The sequence below is a fragment of the Microchirus variegatus genome, assembly GCF_963457635.1.
Source record: "Microchirus variegatus genome assembly, chromosome: 16".
Taxonomy (NCBI): Eukaryota; Metazoa; Chordata; class Actinopteri; order Pleuronectiformes; family Soleidae; genus Microchirus; species Microchirus variegatus.
The window spans coordinates 25,211,241-25,231,137 of NC_139817.1; the positions used below are offsets into that span (position 1 = coordinate 25,211,241).

Consider the following 19,897-nt stretch of genomic DNA (forward strand, 5'->3'; position numbering starts at 1 on the left):
ACACACACACACTAGGTGGTCTAATCATTAGACATGAACTGACCTTGGTGTGTAAAATTGGCGAAAGGCCCCTTTAACTCGTACCTGTTCTTCTATGTCGCTCTTCACTTACACTTTTGCAGAGTCAGACTCACTGATCCATGTCTAGCGTGGTTAGCCTGATGTAATTGTTCAGTTGTGACTCTGCAGCGTAAACAGACTTGTTGGTTCTTCGTCTACAGGCTGTTTCCTTCATGTAAAACCACACGAGCTGCTGCCAACGTCTCCGTTTGCATCACAGCTTAATTATACAGCTGTAAACTGTTCCTGGATGCTTCAGAGAGGTGAAGCTAATGAGGTCAGACGCAGCACAACTACTACAGCTGCACTCTCTGCTGTCTGTAAACATCACAGTCGTCCCTTTATCATTGTGCTGCATCACTGTGTTTCTGTAAACCACTGATTACAGATGTGAGCAAAATGATTGATATATATATTGTGATATTTGCTTGATGAGAACCAATTCCTGGTCATTCATTTAGATTTGGACATAAACAGGTTGTGGTTTTTCATGCTTAATTACTTTTACCTTTGTACTTTTTAAATGTTTTTATTATTTATTTGCTCTATGTGGCAAATAAACCAGAAAAGGCGGAGGCGGACAGAGTACTCGGCTTCATTACTTGAGTACAAGTACAGATACCCTTGCTAAATTTTACTCAAGTACAAGTAAAAGTACTACAGTCAGATGTTTACTTAAAGGTGCCATATGTAAGAATGTGGCCAAAAACAGTTACTACATTCAAAGTCAAAATACTGAGGTCTTTTAGGTTTAGTTTTTTGACGTAACTGGTTCAACCCGTGGTTGCTCGGCAGCTGAGACTCTACTGACTGCAATGATTGGTAGATGGCGGTAGGTGGCGCCACATGACGCCAAAACATGATTTCAAAACGCCTCCACTCTCTCCGCTTCGTCTGCTACGGCCGTGGTAGCTCCGCCCTCTCCCTCGCCTCACGAACCTCATCTGCTGACACGGAGAAAGACGACGAGGACGACATTTGACCGGCTGAGGACAGTTCTTTGTTGTAAATTTCAGCCTCTCCTCTAGATGGCACTATAAACTACTTACTTCACCTTTAAGTACTGTACTCAAGTAAATGTACTCCGTTACTGTCCGGCACTGCCACCACCAGCCATAACCAGCAATCGACTGACTAAATCCTGCTGCTTCTGTTTTATTGTGAAATGTTCATAAACTTTGTGTCCATGGCTGTGGATCACATTTACATGATATTTTCAGTTTACGGACAGTTTTGCTCTTTTTTTAATCTGATCCAGTCCATGTTCTCTCCATGTCACCCTTGACAATAAAATAATGACGTTTTGTCCACGGTGACCTGACTGTGTTTGCTTTGTACACAGAAGAACCTGATTATTAAACACTGGCCTCTGCTTCATTTGCTGCTCAAGGTGAATAGTGGGCTGGTCTGTATCTCTGGTAGAGTAAGTGTCCTCTGAAACACATGACTGCGCGCGTGTGTGTGTGTGTGTGTGTGTGTGTTTGGACACGCCCTCTCCAGGATACAGACCTCTGGTATGTCCTCTTCACTCTTGTGTCACATTGCAGCAGGTTAGTCTCGTGTGTATGAAAACACAAGGACAAAGCTTTTGACCTGGTTCGGCTGCTGTTTACTGTCAATACGAGCTGCAACTGGTAATATGTGATTTACTCGTGTTACTTCAAATGTCGTGCTTCAGATTGTTGTATTCGAGTGTGAAAATAATAATAACTACAGAGTAAAAAGGCTTAAATATCGTCTCTGTCTTTGCAGTGAATAGTCAACATTGAGGTGGGCCAGAGATGCCGCCCCCTGCAGGTCCATCTGCAGTGCCTCCACCAGATGGCGGTTGGGGTTGGGCCGTGGTGTTGGCCTCGTTCATCTCCATCGGCTTCTCGTACGCCTTCCCCAAGGCCATCACCGTCTTCTTCAAAGACATCCAGATCATCTTCGATGCGTCGTACAGTCAGATCGCATGGATCTCCTCCATCATGCTCGCGGTCATGTATGCTGCAGGTGAGTCCTGGGTTTTTACATCTTTATCCAACACAGCGGTTCTCAACCCCTGGGGTTTGCAACCACCAGTCGGGGTCGGAGGATAAATACCGGCCGTTGCCAGATTTTTGTGAAGTTAATTGGTTTGCACCAGTTTTAAGTTATGTTATTGAGTGAGTTTGTGAGAGTCATAAGTCATGAGTTAGTGCTTGGACAAAACAAAACATGTCGAACAAGGCACTTTATAACAGGGGTGTTGAACTCAAATGACCTGAGGGCCAATGACCATCTATTCTGGTCAAAAGGAGGCCGGAAAATAGAGAAAAATAAAATGTAATGTAGTACATTGAACAGCGTTATTACAACATATTATGACTATTATAAAACTAATGCTAGCAACTATATTTAGTGTTACATTCTGTAATTTAGTGTTACAATATACAGCTGATATATATAATATACAGCACAGGTCTGATGTAAGGGGCTACACAGTGATGAGTGAATGATTGTTCATCCCTTTGTTTGCCCTGCGATGGACTTGCGACCTGTTCAGGGTGTGAATGAATGAAATCTAATGCAATTTAATGTAAGCAGCTCTGGTGTTTTCCCTGTATCCACTGGTTACAGCAGAGATGTGAAGTCTACGTGATGTAAATACACACGTGGATTTTAAAATAAAAATAAATAAATAAAGAAGCAGACACTAAAGTGAGCGTCAGTTTGATCCACTTGTTCAGAGGCTTCTCCCTGTGCAGCAGCATCAGGCCAAAGAGAATGAAGTCACTGAATATCATATAACGCTCTGTTTCAAGTTTCAACACACTGTAGGTGTGAGTGTGAGAGTGGATGTTTGTCTCTGTACGTTTGCACTGTGATGAACTCCTCCTTTCACCCCCCATGCAGTACCCCACCCCCCCCCCCCCCGTCACCCACAACCCCAGTGTACGCAAACATTAGTGCAGCATTAGGTCAACAGGTGTCAGTATCTCCTCTTTTATCCCTGCTTCTGCTGAAACAGCACAAAGTCAAGTTCAAATGTTAACAAGGACGAACTGTTATGGTGAAACTGACATCTGTGATGATGGTGAATCTGTGGCACTGATTTATAATTTGGACTAAACCCTTTAACACAGAGTGAATCGCAGACACTTTGCATAAACATCCTTACAAAACGGTTTGTGTTGGAAAACTTCAGACAGTTTGTTCATCAAAGCCAAAACATGTGGTTATTACGGTAATTTCACTCACACTGTCGCAGGAAGCCGGCGAATCAGCGTCTTTAACGGCGAAAAGTTTACATTTTTTGGCCTTTTTTGGACATCGAGAAAAACAACAAAAAAAACATGAAATGAAATATGCTTTATACTGTTCAAATTTAAAATTTCACACGCAAATCCTGTGTTCATACAGTGTTTTTTTTCCATAATACTTTCTTTTTCTTCATTTTAAATTTTAACATGCAGTAAATGATGTTTAAAGTTATATTAAAATGGACAAAAGCACTGAGTTAAAGGACATTTTCTGGCCCTTTTATGGTTAAAATAAGCAAAAAAAGACGGCCATTTTGAGGCTCAGGTGTTAAAGGTGGATTAGTTTCCATGGACAAAATCCAGAATTGAGGACAAACGTGTGACGTGGACCTGTATTTATTATTTATTTAGATAAATAAGGCGTCTTTCTTTTTCTTTCCTTGTGGACCAGTCTTATATGTACTATTTTGTTTTGTATATTTATCCCATGAAAATGATAAAAAATAAATAAGTAAAATAAATAATAATAAAATAATAATTGCAAATTAGAAGAATGATCCTGTTTTACCTGTTGGCTATAATCACATTTTTACAAAAGAGAAAACCTTTATTCTGCATGGATTCATTTATTTATTTTAACGCGCTGTGATGGAACGTGAAGCTAAACAACTTTTCCTGTGATCTTACCTACTGCAGCTTTAATTGACCTCCATATGTCCTTGCCGACCTCAGTGCATGCAGGTTGCTGCGTCACAACGCGTTTCATAGAAAGACGAATGTCGTGAAAACAAACAGCTCCGTTACGAAGCTAAACAATCACATTTGAGTTGTTTTCAGTTTTATGACACAATTATTGTTTAATGGTTAATTAATCCCTTAATCGTTCACTCTGTGGCGGAAAAACATGTCAAGACATTTGCAGAAGTCGTGGTCAGTTCTGCAAAAGCTTTGACCGTTTAGTCTGAAGTGCGTTTGATCTGAGGAGGTTTGCTTCTGTTTGACCTCAGCTCTCATTAAGAGATAAAACATTTAAAATGAAGTGTGTCGCCCTCATCATCGATCCCCATCTGCTGCCTCTGTCTCACTGTGACTGTGTGTCGTTATCATGTGCTGATGCTGTCGATGTGTGCAGTTACTGAGCGAACGGCTCCTGTTGCTCATTTGTTCATATTGATTGTGCTCATCAGCTATTCATTAAACACCTGCTCTCTTGTTCTGTCTCTTACGCTGATGAAGCGATCACTGTTTGAATGTTTAACATCATCCTGATCCCCCCCCCCCGCTGCATCTGTGTGTGTGTGTGTGTGTGTGTGTGTGTGTTACTGCAGGCTGCCTGATAATGACGAACAGCGTCAGATGTCCAGAAAAAAATAACTAGTCCAATTGATTTATATTCCACAAATGACCTTTTACTTTGTGTCGCATCTAAACTGATTATTTGTCACATTTGTTTTAAGTGATTTATTAACTTTCAACACTAAAGAACATCTGTTTGCGCATGAAAAACGAGGTCTGCATGATCTCATTTTTTGGTCCGAACAGACCTAACATGGATGAATCTATGCAAACGTCTCCAGAATGATTCCAGGTGTAGCACAGTTCTAACCCCAGAAGTCCTACATTACCCACATACACTATATGGACATAAGTATTTTGCCACACCTGTTAAGTAATGAATTCAGGTGTTTCTATCAGGCTTTGGGCTAGGCCCCTTATCTCAAATGAAGGGCAATCATAAAAACACCAAGACATTTTGGAAAATGCTTTGCATCAAACTTTGTGGCAGCAGTTTTTGTATTCCAACATGACTGTGCCTCCAGTGAGTGCACAAAGCAACGACTATAAAGACATGGTTTGACGATTTTGGTGTAGAAGAACTTGACAGAGCCCTGACCTCGACCCCATCGAGACCTGAGATGAACTGGAACAGAGAGCCAGGAGCCAGGCCTTCTCGTCCAGCATTAGTGTAGAAACAAATCAAAATCTTGATGAAAGTATTATGTATTGTATAAAGTAGTGTGGAAACCAAATATGTATTTGAATATGTCACTACAGTCCCTGTTGGTGTCATGTTCAGCAGACGTCCCAGTGCTTTTGTCCAAATGTGGGTCATTTCCTGGTGAAAATCACTGCTATTAAAATGGAATGTGAGATGCAGTTTGCACACTCTGAACTGGATCGAACAGAATCACTGGCATGATTTCACATGTGGGAAAGTGGAGTGGATCTGTGCGGATGTAGAATAGTTGACCTGACCGTACCATACAATATATACACCAACAAGGTGGGGTCCCATTAGTTCACACAGTTGTAATGCAACATGTTATAATTCCTTAATTGTACAAAATGTAGATAGTTTCTTTATCTCCTTGGAAAAAGGTCGTCCATTTCTCCGATCTGTGAGAACGATGACTCCTCTGGACCTCAGATTAAAGGTCATCCTTGAGCGTCTCTTCAGAGAACTGTCAGACACTTCTTACACCAGAAAAGCAACATTTTAACTCCAATCTGTTTTCAGTGTAATATCCAAAATCCTCTTTTCTTGAGCAGCACCATGACAACTAACTAAGTAATCCACTACTGGAATAACCGACAAATCCTGTTACACTTAAACATTATACAGCATAGAAGCACAGCATACTGTAAAGGGGACATATGATGCAAAATCAACTTTTTAATCATTTTAATACTTATATTTGGGACTCTGGAGGCCCTATCAGTCGGCAAAGTGTGAAAAAACAGGACTCAGTCATGTTTTTGTGCTCCTCCTCAGCCTAAGTACAGGAGATAAAACATGCAATATTGACTTCTGCACTCATTGCTACGTCACAGTGAGACGTACCTAGAATTGTTGTCCTGTGGAGCTTCATTTTGTCCCTGAAAAACGCGAGAGTGCAGGCGAGGGCGATATTATCTGGAAGTGCGCAAAGTGTTCTATTATTGGCTCCACAGTGCAGCACAGAGTTCTACACAAACTTCCAGCCTCAGAGGATTTACGTGTCCAGTGGCTCTCAAAACAGAGCGTTGTGAACAGGGCTGTTTTAGCAGGTGATTGAACTGCTGTGGTGCTTCATCCTGACCATGTCACAGACATGTTCGTTAGGACACTAGGGAAATAGGTTCACTTAAGAGAAATAGGCTATAATATGTCTCCTTTAAATAATTCCCACGTTGTCCAGCAGAGGGAGACAGCACATCTTTTCCTGCATCCATGCTCTCTGAGCTCGCCAGAAGAAGTCGACAGTGATTTTGTGTCGTTTACTCTGATAATGAATAATTAACACAAACAAGCTAAACCGTCCTCCTAATGTGTGGAACATCTCTGGTTCTACTCCATTGAAGGTGAAGTAGCAAACAATCATCTGGACTGTACCAACACAGTCTGCAGAGGCATCACAAGCATCTGTCATCACACTTTTGGCTCCACCGCGTGAAAAAGAAGACAATTGTCCAAAAAAAGCTGCAAAGACACATTTTTCTTATGTGTCATTTGCTTTTTGAATCTCTGTATATTAGGTTTGGTTTGTGGATTAGTCCACGCTGTGTCTGCCCGGGAGACGTGAAGCCTTTTTCTGAGGGAGGTAATGTGCAGACACAGGGGGTTCCTCATCTCGCCGAGCCCTTGTGAACACTTATCACTGCCGTGGATGCAAATGAGGAGAACTTTTCCTCAAGGTCAATTATTATAATTTTTTTTTTTAAAGAGCAAATTAAGTCCGATGACTCCCTGGATCACTGTGGCTTTTAAAATCGCCCGAGGCCGAACGGAAATCTTCTTTTAATGAGAGTATTATTTAAGAGAAAAAAACTTTCATGACTCTTCTCTCTTAGTTCCTGTATTTAAAATTCCGATTGCCGTTTTTGGGGCCGATTCCGATTTCTCAAGAAGTTTGACCTGCCCATACCGATTTTAGCTGATTCTGATTTAAATTTTTTTAAACCACTTTTCAGCATACAGAAAGATATATATTTTTGCATCTTTTCTCTTTAATAGAACATTTTAACATAGAAATACAATCAGTTCACATCCAATATCCAACTAAAAATACAAAAAACGAATCACTATAAAATAGAAGTATATATAAAAATACAAAAACAATTGTCATGATACATTTGAACATGCTGAACTAACGAGTGCATTTTGATCGGCTTATTAAAATCGGAATATTCTGACTGATCGGCTGGTCACCGATTTCGGCCGATTCCGATAGCTGGCCGATTAATCGGTGCATACTTGATATATATATATATATATGTGTACATAATTGTGTGTGTGTGTGTATATATATATATATATATATATATATATATATATATATATATATATATATATATACAATATGATAACCGATATGCCACAGCAAATATTGATATTTTAATTAATAAATGGAGGTGCTCAATGTTTTTTCTCCTCAAAAGTGCTAAGCATTCTCCCAGATTTTAGCCTCAAAATGTCACTTCCATGGAAGCTCAGCTTCTCTGGGGTGAGTGGAGCAGTGGGCTGGTGCAGACTGGGCTTCTGCATGACGATTGGACGAACTGTCAGACAGATTTTTGATTGACAGCGTTGAAGAAACATACGCGACGGCAACTGGGCCTTTTTTTGCCGTCTCGTTGTTCGTTTGCAGAGTTTCTGTATAAATAACTGGAGCCTGAAACGAGCGTCTCGTTTCAAAGACCAGAGACCGCCACTGCTCTGTGATTGACAGCAACATGCCTTTCGCCCCATGTCAGGGGATTGGCACCAGCGCCCCTGCGATCCTCATGTGGAGGATAAAGTGGTAGAAGATGAATGCATGGGTCCACACAAGTGGAAATTTGCCTTTGTGGCTTTACAAAGTAGTTAAAAAGACTTTAGTCAGCTTTGCAGAACATAACATGGCGTATATATATGCACTGTATTGTGTGTTGAAACACATTGTGTAGAAAATGAAATTCTCATGTGTCTTTTCTCATTTATTACTCTGTCACTTGTGTTATTGATTTGAAACAAAGCGATGAGTGTGCAGTGGTTAAAAATGTATGCAGCTTGATTGCGGCTGTAAATAGAAGCCCGGCTCTTGCTGGTGTGCAGCACATATGAGATTAAATCATTATTCACTCACTTCAGCCGATCCTGTGCTGTCAATCCCTGACGTGTGTGTTGATTTTTCCAGGTCCCATCAGCAGCGTACTCGTCAACAAGTATGGCTGCAGGCCCATCGTGTTGATGGGAGGCTGCCTCTGCTCCACTGGCATGATCTTAGCCTCCTTCTGCAGTAATGTGTTGCAGCTTTACCTCTGCATCGGTGTTATCGGGGGTAAGTACGTCTAAATCCTCTTATTTCTGTCCATTTTCACTTAATTTCATTACCCTTTTTTTTTTTTTACAGCAGATTAAAAATAAACCTCTTAGCAACTGAGTATTTTTGTTCCAGGTTATTTAGCCTATTCTGGTTTTCATCTTTATTTCATTATAATTAATTTTTTATGTGCCAACAATTTACTCAAAGTGTGGCAAGTGAAGCAGACAACACTCGACCTTCTGATAAATGCTGACAATCTCTCTAATTAGGCGTCTTTATTGCATATTATTCATATTTCAGGCTACTGATTTCTTGAAATCCTGATAAATTCTTCATTTAATCACTAGAGGACGTGCTCAGAGAGCTTAAACCTCCTCCACTGCTGCTAATTTTCCTACAGTATCAAGACACGCCCCTATTTTGCAAGATCGGAAATCGATTTAAACAAAAAAAACTCTGTGTCCAAATCACTGCCATAACTTACCGGGCTGAAGGTAACAGTCCCAGATCGAGAGAGAAGACAATTAAGTTGTTTTTGTTTCAGCTGCTATTGATGTCACGTCAACAAGTATCATCATGAAAACACTGTAAGAGCAACAAGATTTTAGCTGTTAATTTAAACATTTCCAACATGTTTTAAATCCTCAGAAATAATATTCAGGGACACTGACTTTTTAATGTTGGTCTGTATCGCCCTCAATATTGAGATTTTCTGAGACCACCCTTGGGAGCAAGGGCTACCCAGAATGCATTGCGTGTTTTCACATAACAAAGATGGCGTCAAAAGCAGCGAAGCGAGTGCGATACAAATGAAGTATTTTCTTTGTTAATAGAGATATAAAAATGATCTTAGTTTAGGCCCATATTATGTATTACTGACGTCATTGTTGCCTAACATTTATTTTTATTTGACCATCTTTTGTCAATAGTCGGCCGGTGTGGTTTACTTTTCAATAAGTCGTGGTGTGTGGTAACTGTCAGCTGAATATTTGTATGAGTATCATCTTATAACTAACTGACAACCTAATAACTTGACTGACAAACGGATCAGAATAAATAATCCTGACGTAAATGTCTTCTTCTTCTTCTTCTTATTTGGAGTTGACAGACTGGACGCAGCTTTGGCGTTATTCTGCCCCCTACAGTCTGAAGACGTATCTGCATTTAAGGGGTGTCCCATTTCTAAGTGACAAAATAACCCTCAACACTTGGTTTTGAGGCCAGTTAAGATTAAGGCTTGAGCTTGAGGGTTAAGATAGGAATTGGAATTGGCCCCTAAATTCCCATGATCCCACACTGCTTCCCAATGTTGACCAACTAGATCTTCTTTTGTTTGAGAGAGACCTAGTGGCAATCCTATTTTCACTATCAGTGAGATGGGTCTGTCATTTGAGGACACAGGGGATAAGGCAAGACGGAAGCAGATGATCCACTGTGGCAACCCCTAAAGGGAGAAGCCTGAAACAAGAATAGTCTGAAGCAATGACTGAATTGACAAATATATTACCAGTCACTAAAGACAATACTGCTGTGAGCCAATGGCTAAAAACAGAGGTATTATTTAGCTTATTTTAACTACAGAGATCAGAGGTACTCGTGTACTTCTGTCCGATCCTTTTCGTCATGTTCTTTTTTCACAGGTTGTTGCAATAACAGTTGTTCATTTATTTCTGCAATATCTTCTCATAGGTCTTGGACTTGCCTTCAACCTGCAGCCAGCGCTGACTATGATAGGAAGGTACTTCTTCAAGAAACGTCCCATTGCTAATGGCCTGGCGATGGCAGGCAGTCCGGTGTTCCTCAGCACCCTCGCCCCTCTTAACCAGTACCTCTTCAACAACTTTGGCTGGAGAGGCAGCTTCCTCATCCTGGGTGGCCTGCTGTTAAACTGCTGTGTGGCTGGTGCCCTCATGAGACCTTTGGGGCCGCCGCCCAATGCGGCCAAGAAAGACGAAGAGTTGGCCGTCATCCCTACCACTACCAAACAGAAACGCTCCGTCTGGAAAATAGTCAACAGTTACTTAGACTTGACTCTGTTCAAACACCGTGGTTTCCTTATTTACCTCGTTGGCAACGTCATCATGTTCCTGGGCTTCTTCGCACCTATCGTCTTCCTTGCAGCCTATGCCAAGGACATGGGTGTGGACGAGTACTCGGCTGCTTTCCTGCTCTCAATCCTGGCTTTTGTTGACATGTTTGCCAGGCCATCCATGGGCCTACTGGCCAATTCACGATGGGTTCGGCCAAAGATCCAATACTTTTTCAGCTTCGCTGTACTGTACAATGGTGTCTGCCACATCCTTTGTCCTTTGGTGGAATCCTACACTGGTCTAGTTGTGTATTCGATTTTCTTTGGCTTTGCCTTTGGCATGGTCAGCTCAGTGCTGTTTGAAACACTGATGGACCTCGTTGGGCCTCAGAGGTTCTCCAGTGCTGTGGGCCTAACCACCATTGTGGAATGCTGTCCAGTCCTTCTTGGTCCACCACTTGCAGGTATGATTTCCATCTCTATGTAAACATATTTTGTTTACTTAAAAATATACGATTTGAAAGACATTTCAATTACCCTTAGCTATCAGATTCATGTAGGTTATGTTCTATAGTACGTATTAAGCTACGCTTATTATGTGACATATCTGTTATTTGCAGTCGCGAGCTTAACTGAGCTAACCTCTAACACCAACTGAGAGCATGCATGTACTGAACAGGCACATAAGCTTGCTTGCTAAGTTAGCCTGAACGTAGCCCATCACATAGAGAGTTAGCCTTTCAGCAAATAAGCTAATATCACTTTTCACAATTTTTCTGAACTGTGTACAAGATTTCACAATACATGGCCAGATCTCAAATATCACTTCTATTTTGTGGTACTTTGTGCAGCTATTATAACTTTCAAAACTCTGTGCTGTGTTACAGGGAAACTGGTAGACGTCACAAAAAACTACAAGTACATGTATTTTTGCTGCGGCGCTGTCGTGATCCTGGGGAGCATTTGGCTCTTCATCGGAAACTTCATCAACTACAGACTCTTGGATCGTGAGCGCAAACGAGAAGAAAAGTACAAACGGACTGAAACAGAAGACCCAGACCAGCTTAAGGCTCTGGCGGCGGCCGATGGGGAAACCCAGGCCTCTGAGGAGATGATCAACAAAGGTCAGAAAGATGAGGATCCTACGCAGCAGGAAACCAACATCTAGAGCCTTATGCTTCAACTGTCAACAACGATCAAACTGAGGTCCATGATTAGAGAGGATTAGAGGCGTCTGTGGGTGTTCCACCAGGCTCCATTTAGGGTCCACTGCATTTCTCTAAGCGGCGGATTGTATTGTAGAAACCTACGAGGCGTATCTGATTGTGAAAGAGTAAAAGCTATGACTGAAATAGTCACCTGAGAAAAAAAAAAAGGTATCGTATGCATATAAAGAGTCAGAAAATGACTGAGGAAAGTAGTATAAAACTATATTTTATTTTATTTTTGGACACAATCGCCTCATATCACATTTATTGTAAATAAATGAATAAAACTTAGGGACAAAAAATATGACCTAATTGTAGTTACAGACAGGGTATGAGATTATTGTTCTGGGGACTGTGAATCAAATCTGCTTATTTTTTCTATGTTGATACTTAGAAAATCAGTCAATTAACTGCTGCAGTTTGTTGAATGTTGCTTTTCCGTGACCTGTCTGTCCACACAACTATTCCAAGATGTTAAAACAATTCCTTTTTCCGTTCCTTGTCTTCCAATATGATGTGAATGCAGCATCAGCACGTTGCCAGTGTCCCACAAGCACCAGTAACCTGGTGAAGCCATGGTCAAATTTAGATAGAAATAACACAAATTCAAAGGTGGACGAAATAAATGAATTTGGAGGTCCGAATAATAGTTGTTGTTTTAAACAATACCCGGAAACCACACAGAATGTCATGTATGTAGTCATGGATTTTGAATGTACTAACACTACAATGGGTTCAGAGGTGCTTATTTGTCGGCATAGGAAATAAACGATAGAGTGGTGAGTGGCCATGAGGAAGTTTTCTGATTTAAGATGGCGGCTGCATTGACCTTTATGGTCCAATGGTTGATGGTTTCAATAGTCGGTGATCACTGTATAAACTCTTATCAATGAGGAACAAAAGAGGAGTTGTCGAGTTTCCTGGCTTCTGTATGTAGGAAACAAAAAACTCTCTTAAATCTTGAGTTCACCGTACTCTGTGACACATGTCGAGCAAGGATGCAGAAATCCTAATTGCTTCATTTCATGTGTCAAGCGGGCATCCTAAAATGTCCACTTCCATTAACAAAGAGCAGATGTGTTCACAGCTGCGGACGCTGGCGTGCACCTATACTGCCCACCTGAGCGCTGTAATGTGGTGCCAATATCTCAGTGTAATACTCTTGATCATAAAGTTGCTCCCTGTAAGTTGTCTCATGCTTCATGTTGCTCTCATATACAGTTTGCTGCACTAAAAAACAAACGGCCGTTCTACTCCCCAAACATCTTGAGAAAACTGCTGCAATCCAATGAATTTAATTAAGGTTGAATGTAATTGACTCTACGGGCCTCACTGAGGTATTAATGACCAAAACCTGTCTGCATATTAATGAGCAATATAATCTCATATATTTAAATGCAGATGTACAGGGAGATGTGCAGTATTTATCGTTGGTCCATTCTACACTACATTGCTTATATGTGATGTGATGTGTTTTCACTTGTACAGTGCATACTTGATGGGATTAGATGACGCTGATCCACCTTTGTGTTGAATGTGATCACTCGTTTTGCTGTTAAAGTAACAAGAAAAACAATATAACCTGTGTCACATGTCTATGTTGTGATTTTAATGCAGTGACATGACGTCGTGCCAGTAAAACACCTGACGTCATACTGCAAACTAACTAACACGCTAATCAAGCGTACCTGTACTAACATTCCTACTGTGTGTTCCCATTGGTACTGGATCATCACTGTGTGGAACACTTTAACTGTCGTCTGTTGCTCTAAGTGTCAATGTTGCTTTCATATTCTATCCATTCCACTGTGCTGTTGATCAGAAACCATTGTTGACCAAATGTCTCAGACGTTCCTCACAAAAGCCAAAACACATTTTATTAACAAATGTAGGTTTTTCAAAGAAAGCGAGAGTGAAACATTCTACATTATTGTCTCTTTGAATCGTTGAATGTGTTTTTCAGGCTCATAAAAATACATGTTCAACTGTGTAACAGTAGCTGTCAATGATGTGCCACATTTAAAACAAATTACAATTTTTTTCTAAGGTTTATGCTGAAATGAGATCAATTAGCTTTGTCTAAAGTTGAAAACTAAAGGTATAGGGTTTGGGGGGGGGGGGTCAGGGGGAACAGTCTATTTTGAAGCAGCACCTACAACATAAGGACAAACGCAGGTTCCATTCCTTTATTCTCACTCATTTACCTTTTTATTCAGTCACCGAAAATGCACTTTTTTCACCAGCAGATCATGCAAAGATTAGTATTTTCATACATTATTTTGTCGTCCTAAATAAATAAATATTAAAATGAAAACCTTATGAATGTCACTTATCCTCTTGGAGAGAGGGGCTGCTTTCATTCACTGTGCTCACTCTGCATGCTTATGCTTCTGAATTGAACAGACTGCTGTACAATCACTTTCTACCTATTAACACTGCCCCCTGCTGGTTTTAACTTACCTAGACCAAAAGGTAAAGCCAAGATCAATTCCAACCTAAAACTACATCTGTTTTTTTTATAAATATATTTCTTTTTTTGTCAAACATTTTCAGGTTTCAGTTTCAGAGCTAATGAAATGTATTTCTACTTTTTTTTTGGTGATGGGAATATACTTTTTATTGTTACTTATATACTAATACACAACTCTGTGTAGTGACTCAGTGGAACAAAATGAAAAACTAATAGAGCAGGTTGTTCCTTGTGTATATGAGGAGGAACGCCAGGACAAAGGGTTATATATTATATTTGACATGCACCATTCGCCTTATCAACGATATTGTTTAACATAACATGTGTTGTTGTGTTTGTTTGCATATTTATGGAAAAATGTACAATTTCAAAGTTGGCTTATTTAGCAAAGAGGTTAAGTTAAGATTAATTTATTTATTGTCATCAGTAATATATTAGCTCAAATAATATATTATTATTTCTTTAAATAAGTTAGTGTTGTTTAGAAAGAGTGTGTTCACTTGTTTGTTTGTTTGTTTGTTTTCCATAATGTGTGGAACTGATATATACAGAGTGTAAAAGGGTTGAAAGCTTGTATAATATAATAAAAGAGATTGAGGGACGTGTCACTCAGGATGTTAACTGTTTGTCTTCCATGTTTCACTGATTGAATGATGGCAGATTGGATTTTACTGTAAGAAATCCACACAGAATCCAAGACAGTACATGTATCTGAATTGTACATCTGTCATTACTGAATAATATTCTCCAAAGGAACCGCTGAAAGTCATTGTTTTCTCTTAAAATTGCCATGTTTATGCCGAATCAGAGAATCATCCGTTCTTTTTAAATTTGCCAATGCTAATCTCTACCCACTGATCCAATGGCGTCGTCCTTAAAGCATTTGTATGATTTTTAAATTTGAAGTAGAACAAAAGTCTATTCTTCAGAATGATGTGGTGAGAAGATGTCAGTGTTGACTGTGTACAAGGTGATTTGCTACTGGGAGGCTGAAGGACTGTCTAAGCTAAGCTAACTGTGCCTTATTGTCCTACAAGGACCATTTATTTTTGCCAGCATATGATATTGTAATAGACTTTTTAGGTTTTTTGGTCCTCTTTCCTACTGCCTGACTGTTTACAAGCGATTGCATTCCGTAACTTTATGTAAATAATCAATGAATGTCACTACTAATTCATAATTGAAGCTACAAGAACCTCTTTTTCGAATTTAGAATTAAAATCATTTTCTGTGAATGATATAACTATGAAATTGCCATGGTAACACATTTAACATTTGAGGACAGTTGTTTTGACGTGTTTGGACCAACGTATTGTTGTGTGTTAAGGGCAGTCTGTTAAGTCCTTCCAGTAGCAGACTCATCAGGGATAAATGGCTTTATTTATTTCTCCACTACCTCTGCTGCCGTCATGTCAGACACACACGGGTTTAAAGAGAAGTGATCAATGTTTTTTTGTAAATGGAGCATAATATAAAGATTAGTGCTGGGCACGCTAACACGTTAATGGCGGCGTCAACGGTAACGCATATTAACGCATGCCATGTTTCCATGACGACTGACCGGAAAAAGACACGCTTGGGGTCATGTTTACGTGCCGCGGTACCGGAGTCCAGGCACCGTTTACCAGTTAGCTGCGTTAGCTCCTTTTAGCGCTGTTAGCGCGCCCACAGTGGAACTGGAGCGGTCTGTTTATTAAACAAAAAGAGCAGCGCTACGAATGTGTACAGCGCATGTGCGCCTCTGTTTTTAAAGTTTAGTGTTACTTTAGAGACTCATTTTAACAATCGGGACTCACGTAAACATGGCGTCTTTTTCTAAGTCAGTTGTCATGGAAACACGTCATGTGTTAATGTGCGTTAACGTTGACGCCCAGCACTGATAAAGACATCATCTATCACAGCAAAAATAAATATCGCATATGTCCACAAACGCCTCTCTGACTCTGTTTATTATGCATTTTTTGGCCTAGTTTTCCCATTCCTTTGCCTAAACCAGGGTATGTCAAACCTGAGGGCCAATGAATGTCGCTCTTGAGAAAATAGTGGGAAAACACAACCGTACAGCAGCAGGTGGGCAATATGAGCTAAAAGATATTTAAAAATATTCCATCATGATGTGTCAGTAAAGATATTTGTGAAGATAATTTGCAGAATTTCAATGTAAAGGTGGTTGTTTTCATATGGAACGATGTGTAGTTCAGTATAATGACAATGACAAACACACTTTGAAAGAACTATCCATAAATTAACCCGAGCCACAATTCAAATCTTAGCCTTAAATTCAACCAGGGTCTCAATGAGGTCCTGACAAGGTCAGTGTTTAGGTCCTAAAGAGGTCACAAATACAAGTACACACACACACACACACACACACATTCTTGTACGTTCTGCATACTAAGGACCAGCATTTCCACTTTATATATCAACACAATTCCAAATATCTACTTCATGAATGACATCTATAAAGAACTACTGGGTGCAGTACCATGACATGGCTGCAGGTGGAGCCCCAGAGCAAAAAGTGTGTGAAACACCAGGGCTGGAAAACGGGTTTTTGTACCAAATTGAGGACCTGTGTTAAAAACCGAGTATAACATGTTTACAACATAAGGAAGTGATTTAAATGAAAACAAAGTGAGGACCGGACAAAATGTCCTCACTTTGTAAAAAGGGCCTCACTTTGTTGGTTAAAAACCCTCACTGGTCCTCAGTATGCCGCAAGTACAAGAACACACACACACACACACAGATTTTAGAAACATCCTTGTCATCTTTATTCACCGAGGTTTAACCAAACCTTATTGACAACATTCCTGTTTCTGCTTTGAAATCACTCGTCCTTCACTATGTTGCTAATTATTATTTTTTATGTGTATTTCTTTTTAGTTATTTTTGTTGTTTTTCATTTTTTAAATAGGGAAGTGTTTATAATTAATAAGCACAATAATCCCAGAGAAGATATTTATGAGTCAAACAGTCAAACCAAATAAACTCTTATAATCAAGTAAATAATCAAAGCAGGTGAAGAAGATTATTTTAATGACCACACAATAACGATAGGGAATATTCTGGGTTGGAGTTACGTGGGAACTGAGCGTCTATAAAGAGGGTTTGAGCTCCCATGAAGGTAGTAATTATTAAAAATAACCAAAAAACATTATTTTAACCACAAACAATGCAGTTTTCAGTGTTAGAAGTATTATTTTACATAAACGAGTGTATCACTGTGGTCTGAGTAAAGGTAAGAAGACGGCTTCTACATTTAAATATCCTATTATATTATTATTATTATTATTTAAGAGAAGACATTTGTTGTTGCTACCCGAGTGTGAATGCATAACTAACTCGTCTGTCATACATTTCATATTTCAATTCAATAATTGTTGTTGCAGTCAAATAGTGTTTATTTATTTATCTCAGCCCTATATATATAATATATATATATATATAATATATATGGGCTTTTAAACGGCAGCTGAAAAAAGACACAAACACAAAGAAAGCTCGGAGCAGTCGACGTAGATAATAATCCTTTAGGAAGTCGGCACAAAGAATAACAATTATTTCCTATTAGGAGTCGACACACGACATCACCTGCGCGACACCAGTGACTCTCATTACACTCGACTCCTCCTGCTCTCGTCCTGCATCAAACCCACTAATAATCAACCTCCAGTCTGCCGTTAATTCCACCAAGTGGTCCAGTCCAAACCCATATTTTAAAAGACGCAAACCAGACCAGCCCACTCCCCTCCGACCCGCCCGTCTCATTGGTATGCGCTGCCTAAGCGTGGCTGCGTGTGCCGATGACGGCTGCAGGCCCTCGGGCGGCGTTGGAGGCTAGATTTTAATAGGGCGGTGAGGGTCAACAGGAGACAAAGGAACAATGAGCCTCTCCAGCTTCCTGTGATAGGCGTTTCAGCAGGACCTGGCACCCTGCAGGGGAACCTGTTGGGGTTTGAATGCAGAATAAGTTAACCTTCAAAACAGTGTCAAGCTCAATTCCCAGTAAAGCCTCTGAGCTTCAGGTCGGTTGCCTTTGAGTCCTGTCGGCTGACACTTATCTGTTGCAATGGCACACAAGCCACATACTGTTGTGATAACAGGTTAAACACTGAAGGGACACCGGTGGATCAGTGGAGATGGAAAACAATCTTTTCATCTCGTGTTTATTAACTGGTAATTGCATTAAATCTACTTTGTTCCTGTTTCCTGCCCTTAACATAAAAGTCAGTGTGAATGAGAAGTAAGTAAATGAGTAAAAACATCAAAACATCTAATGTATTTTTTATCAGGAGAAAATTGTGGGTTTTCATCAAACGGTGTTGCCGGGGCAACAGGGCAAATTTCAGGAAGTTGATGTAACTCATTTATCTTTATTGCTCTTCATTTCTAATCATCATCTAATCATAATGTGTGTGTGCTCCAGGCCACACGTTGGTGTAGTGGTTAGCACTCTTGCCTTTGCAGCAGGATGACCCAGGTTCACGACCTGGTCAGAACAAGGTCCTTTCTGCCAGAAAACATGAAAACATTAACTCACAACGCAAACACAAAAGCAGAAAACTCAAAAACTATAGCTCACTGTAGCTCACTTAGTAGAGCTGCTGTCCCATGTAGAAGTGCACACTACAGATAACCCCAGTTCAAATCCTGCCTCAAGCAGAAAACACAAACACATGATCGACGACACTGGTCGTTGTTATTTTTTGATTTGTGTTGTGTTTTGCACCTCAGGGCCACCGTACATATGTATATGAAACCTATGAAGCTTGGTCAGGCAGACTATTGCTGTCACCTAGCACTAATTTATTCATGTATTGTTTGCAGTCTTTAATCGACAACAAAAGAGAATATCCAGAATTATTTGGTAGAAGACCCTGATGTGGAGGATAAAGCATTGCACTGCGATTGTCATTGACTTCAGCCTCATCTTCACCTCATTATTATTTATTTCAACATAAAAGACAGCATCAATATAAAGATCGAGGGCTTCTGAGGATTATTCATGGCTGTGAGTCTGACACACTTCAAAAGTTGTGGTAAAAGCAACAAGAAAAGAGCAAAATCAGAGTTTCAAGGAAAAAACAATCCATTCATAGCTTTTTCCACAACATCTAATCTGCCCCGAACTTCACGTTTAATCAGAGCTGCAGCCTAAAGACACCTAAAGACATCCAGATATGATGATTTCAATCAATGTGATTTTTATATGCAGAAATATTTGAATGTTTCTGCATAAATGCACCATACAAACAGTCACCACAGACAATGAGCTCTGGTGGGTTTGGTCATTTGCTGTCGAAATGTGGAGGCGCAAGATAAACTTTCTTTAAATGAGGAAAATAAAAAACTTTTCTTGCTTTTCAACACTTGCCAAAGTTCATACGCAGATGTGGTCTTTACCCAGAATATTCAAAGGCAACACTGTGTCCCTGCAGTTTTACAGAATACACTGATGCTTTAGCAGAAGAAAATACGACCTGCAGGAACAACGTTCTCCGAGCGTCTTTTCCAAACCCTTTTATCGCACTACACACAGCAGTTGTCCGCACAAAACCAATAAACGGTGGCCTGAGGGCATCGTGACCCAAACTGGACCTCAAACCATCATGCCCAAA

The 19,897-nt window shown here is 40.1% G+C and overlaps 1 protein-coding gene across 1 annotated transcript; it reads left to right on the plus strand.

Annotated features, from left to right (window-relative positions):
- Nucleotides 1-1,838: 1,838 nt before the first annotated feature.
- Nucleotides 1,839-11,766, plus strand: LOC310938635 (monocarboxylate transporter 2; the record flags this gene model as incomplete). The annotated part of the gene is made up of 4 exons (XM_083903178.1): nt 1,839-2,055; nt 8,441-8,584; nt 10,259-11,062; nt 11,486-11,766. The coding sequence occupies exons 1-4, from the start codon at nt 1,842-1,844 to the stop codon at nt 11,764-11,766; spliced, it is 1,443 nt and encodes a 480-aa protein (XP_083759304.1). The 5' UTR covers nt 1,839-1,841.
- Nucleotides 11,767-19,897: the final 8,131 nt, after the last annotated feature.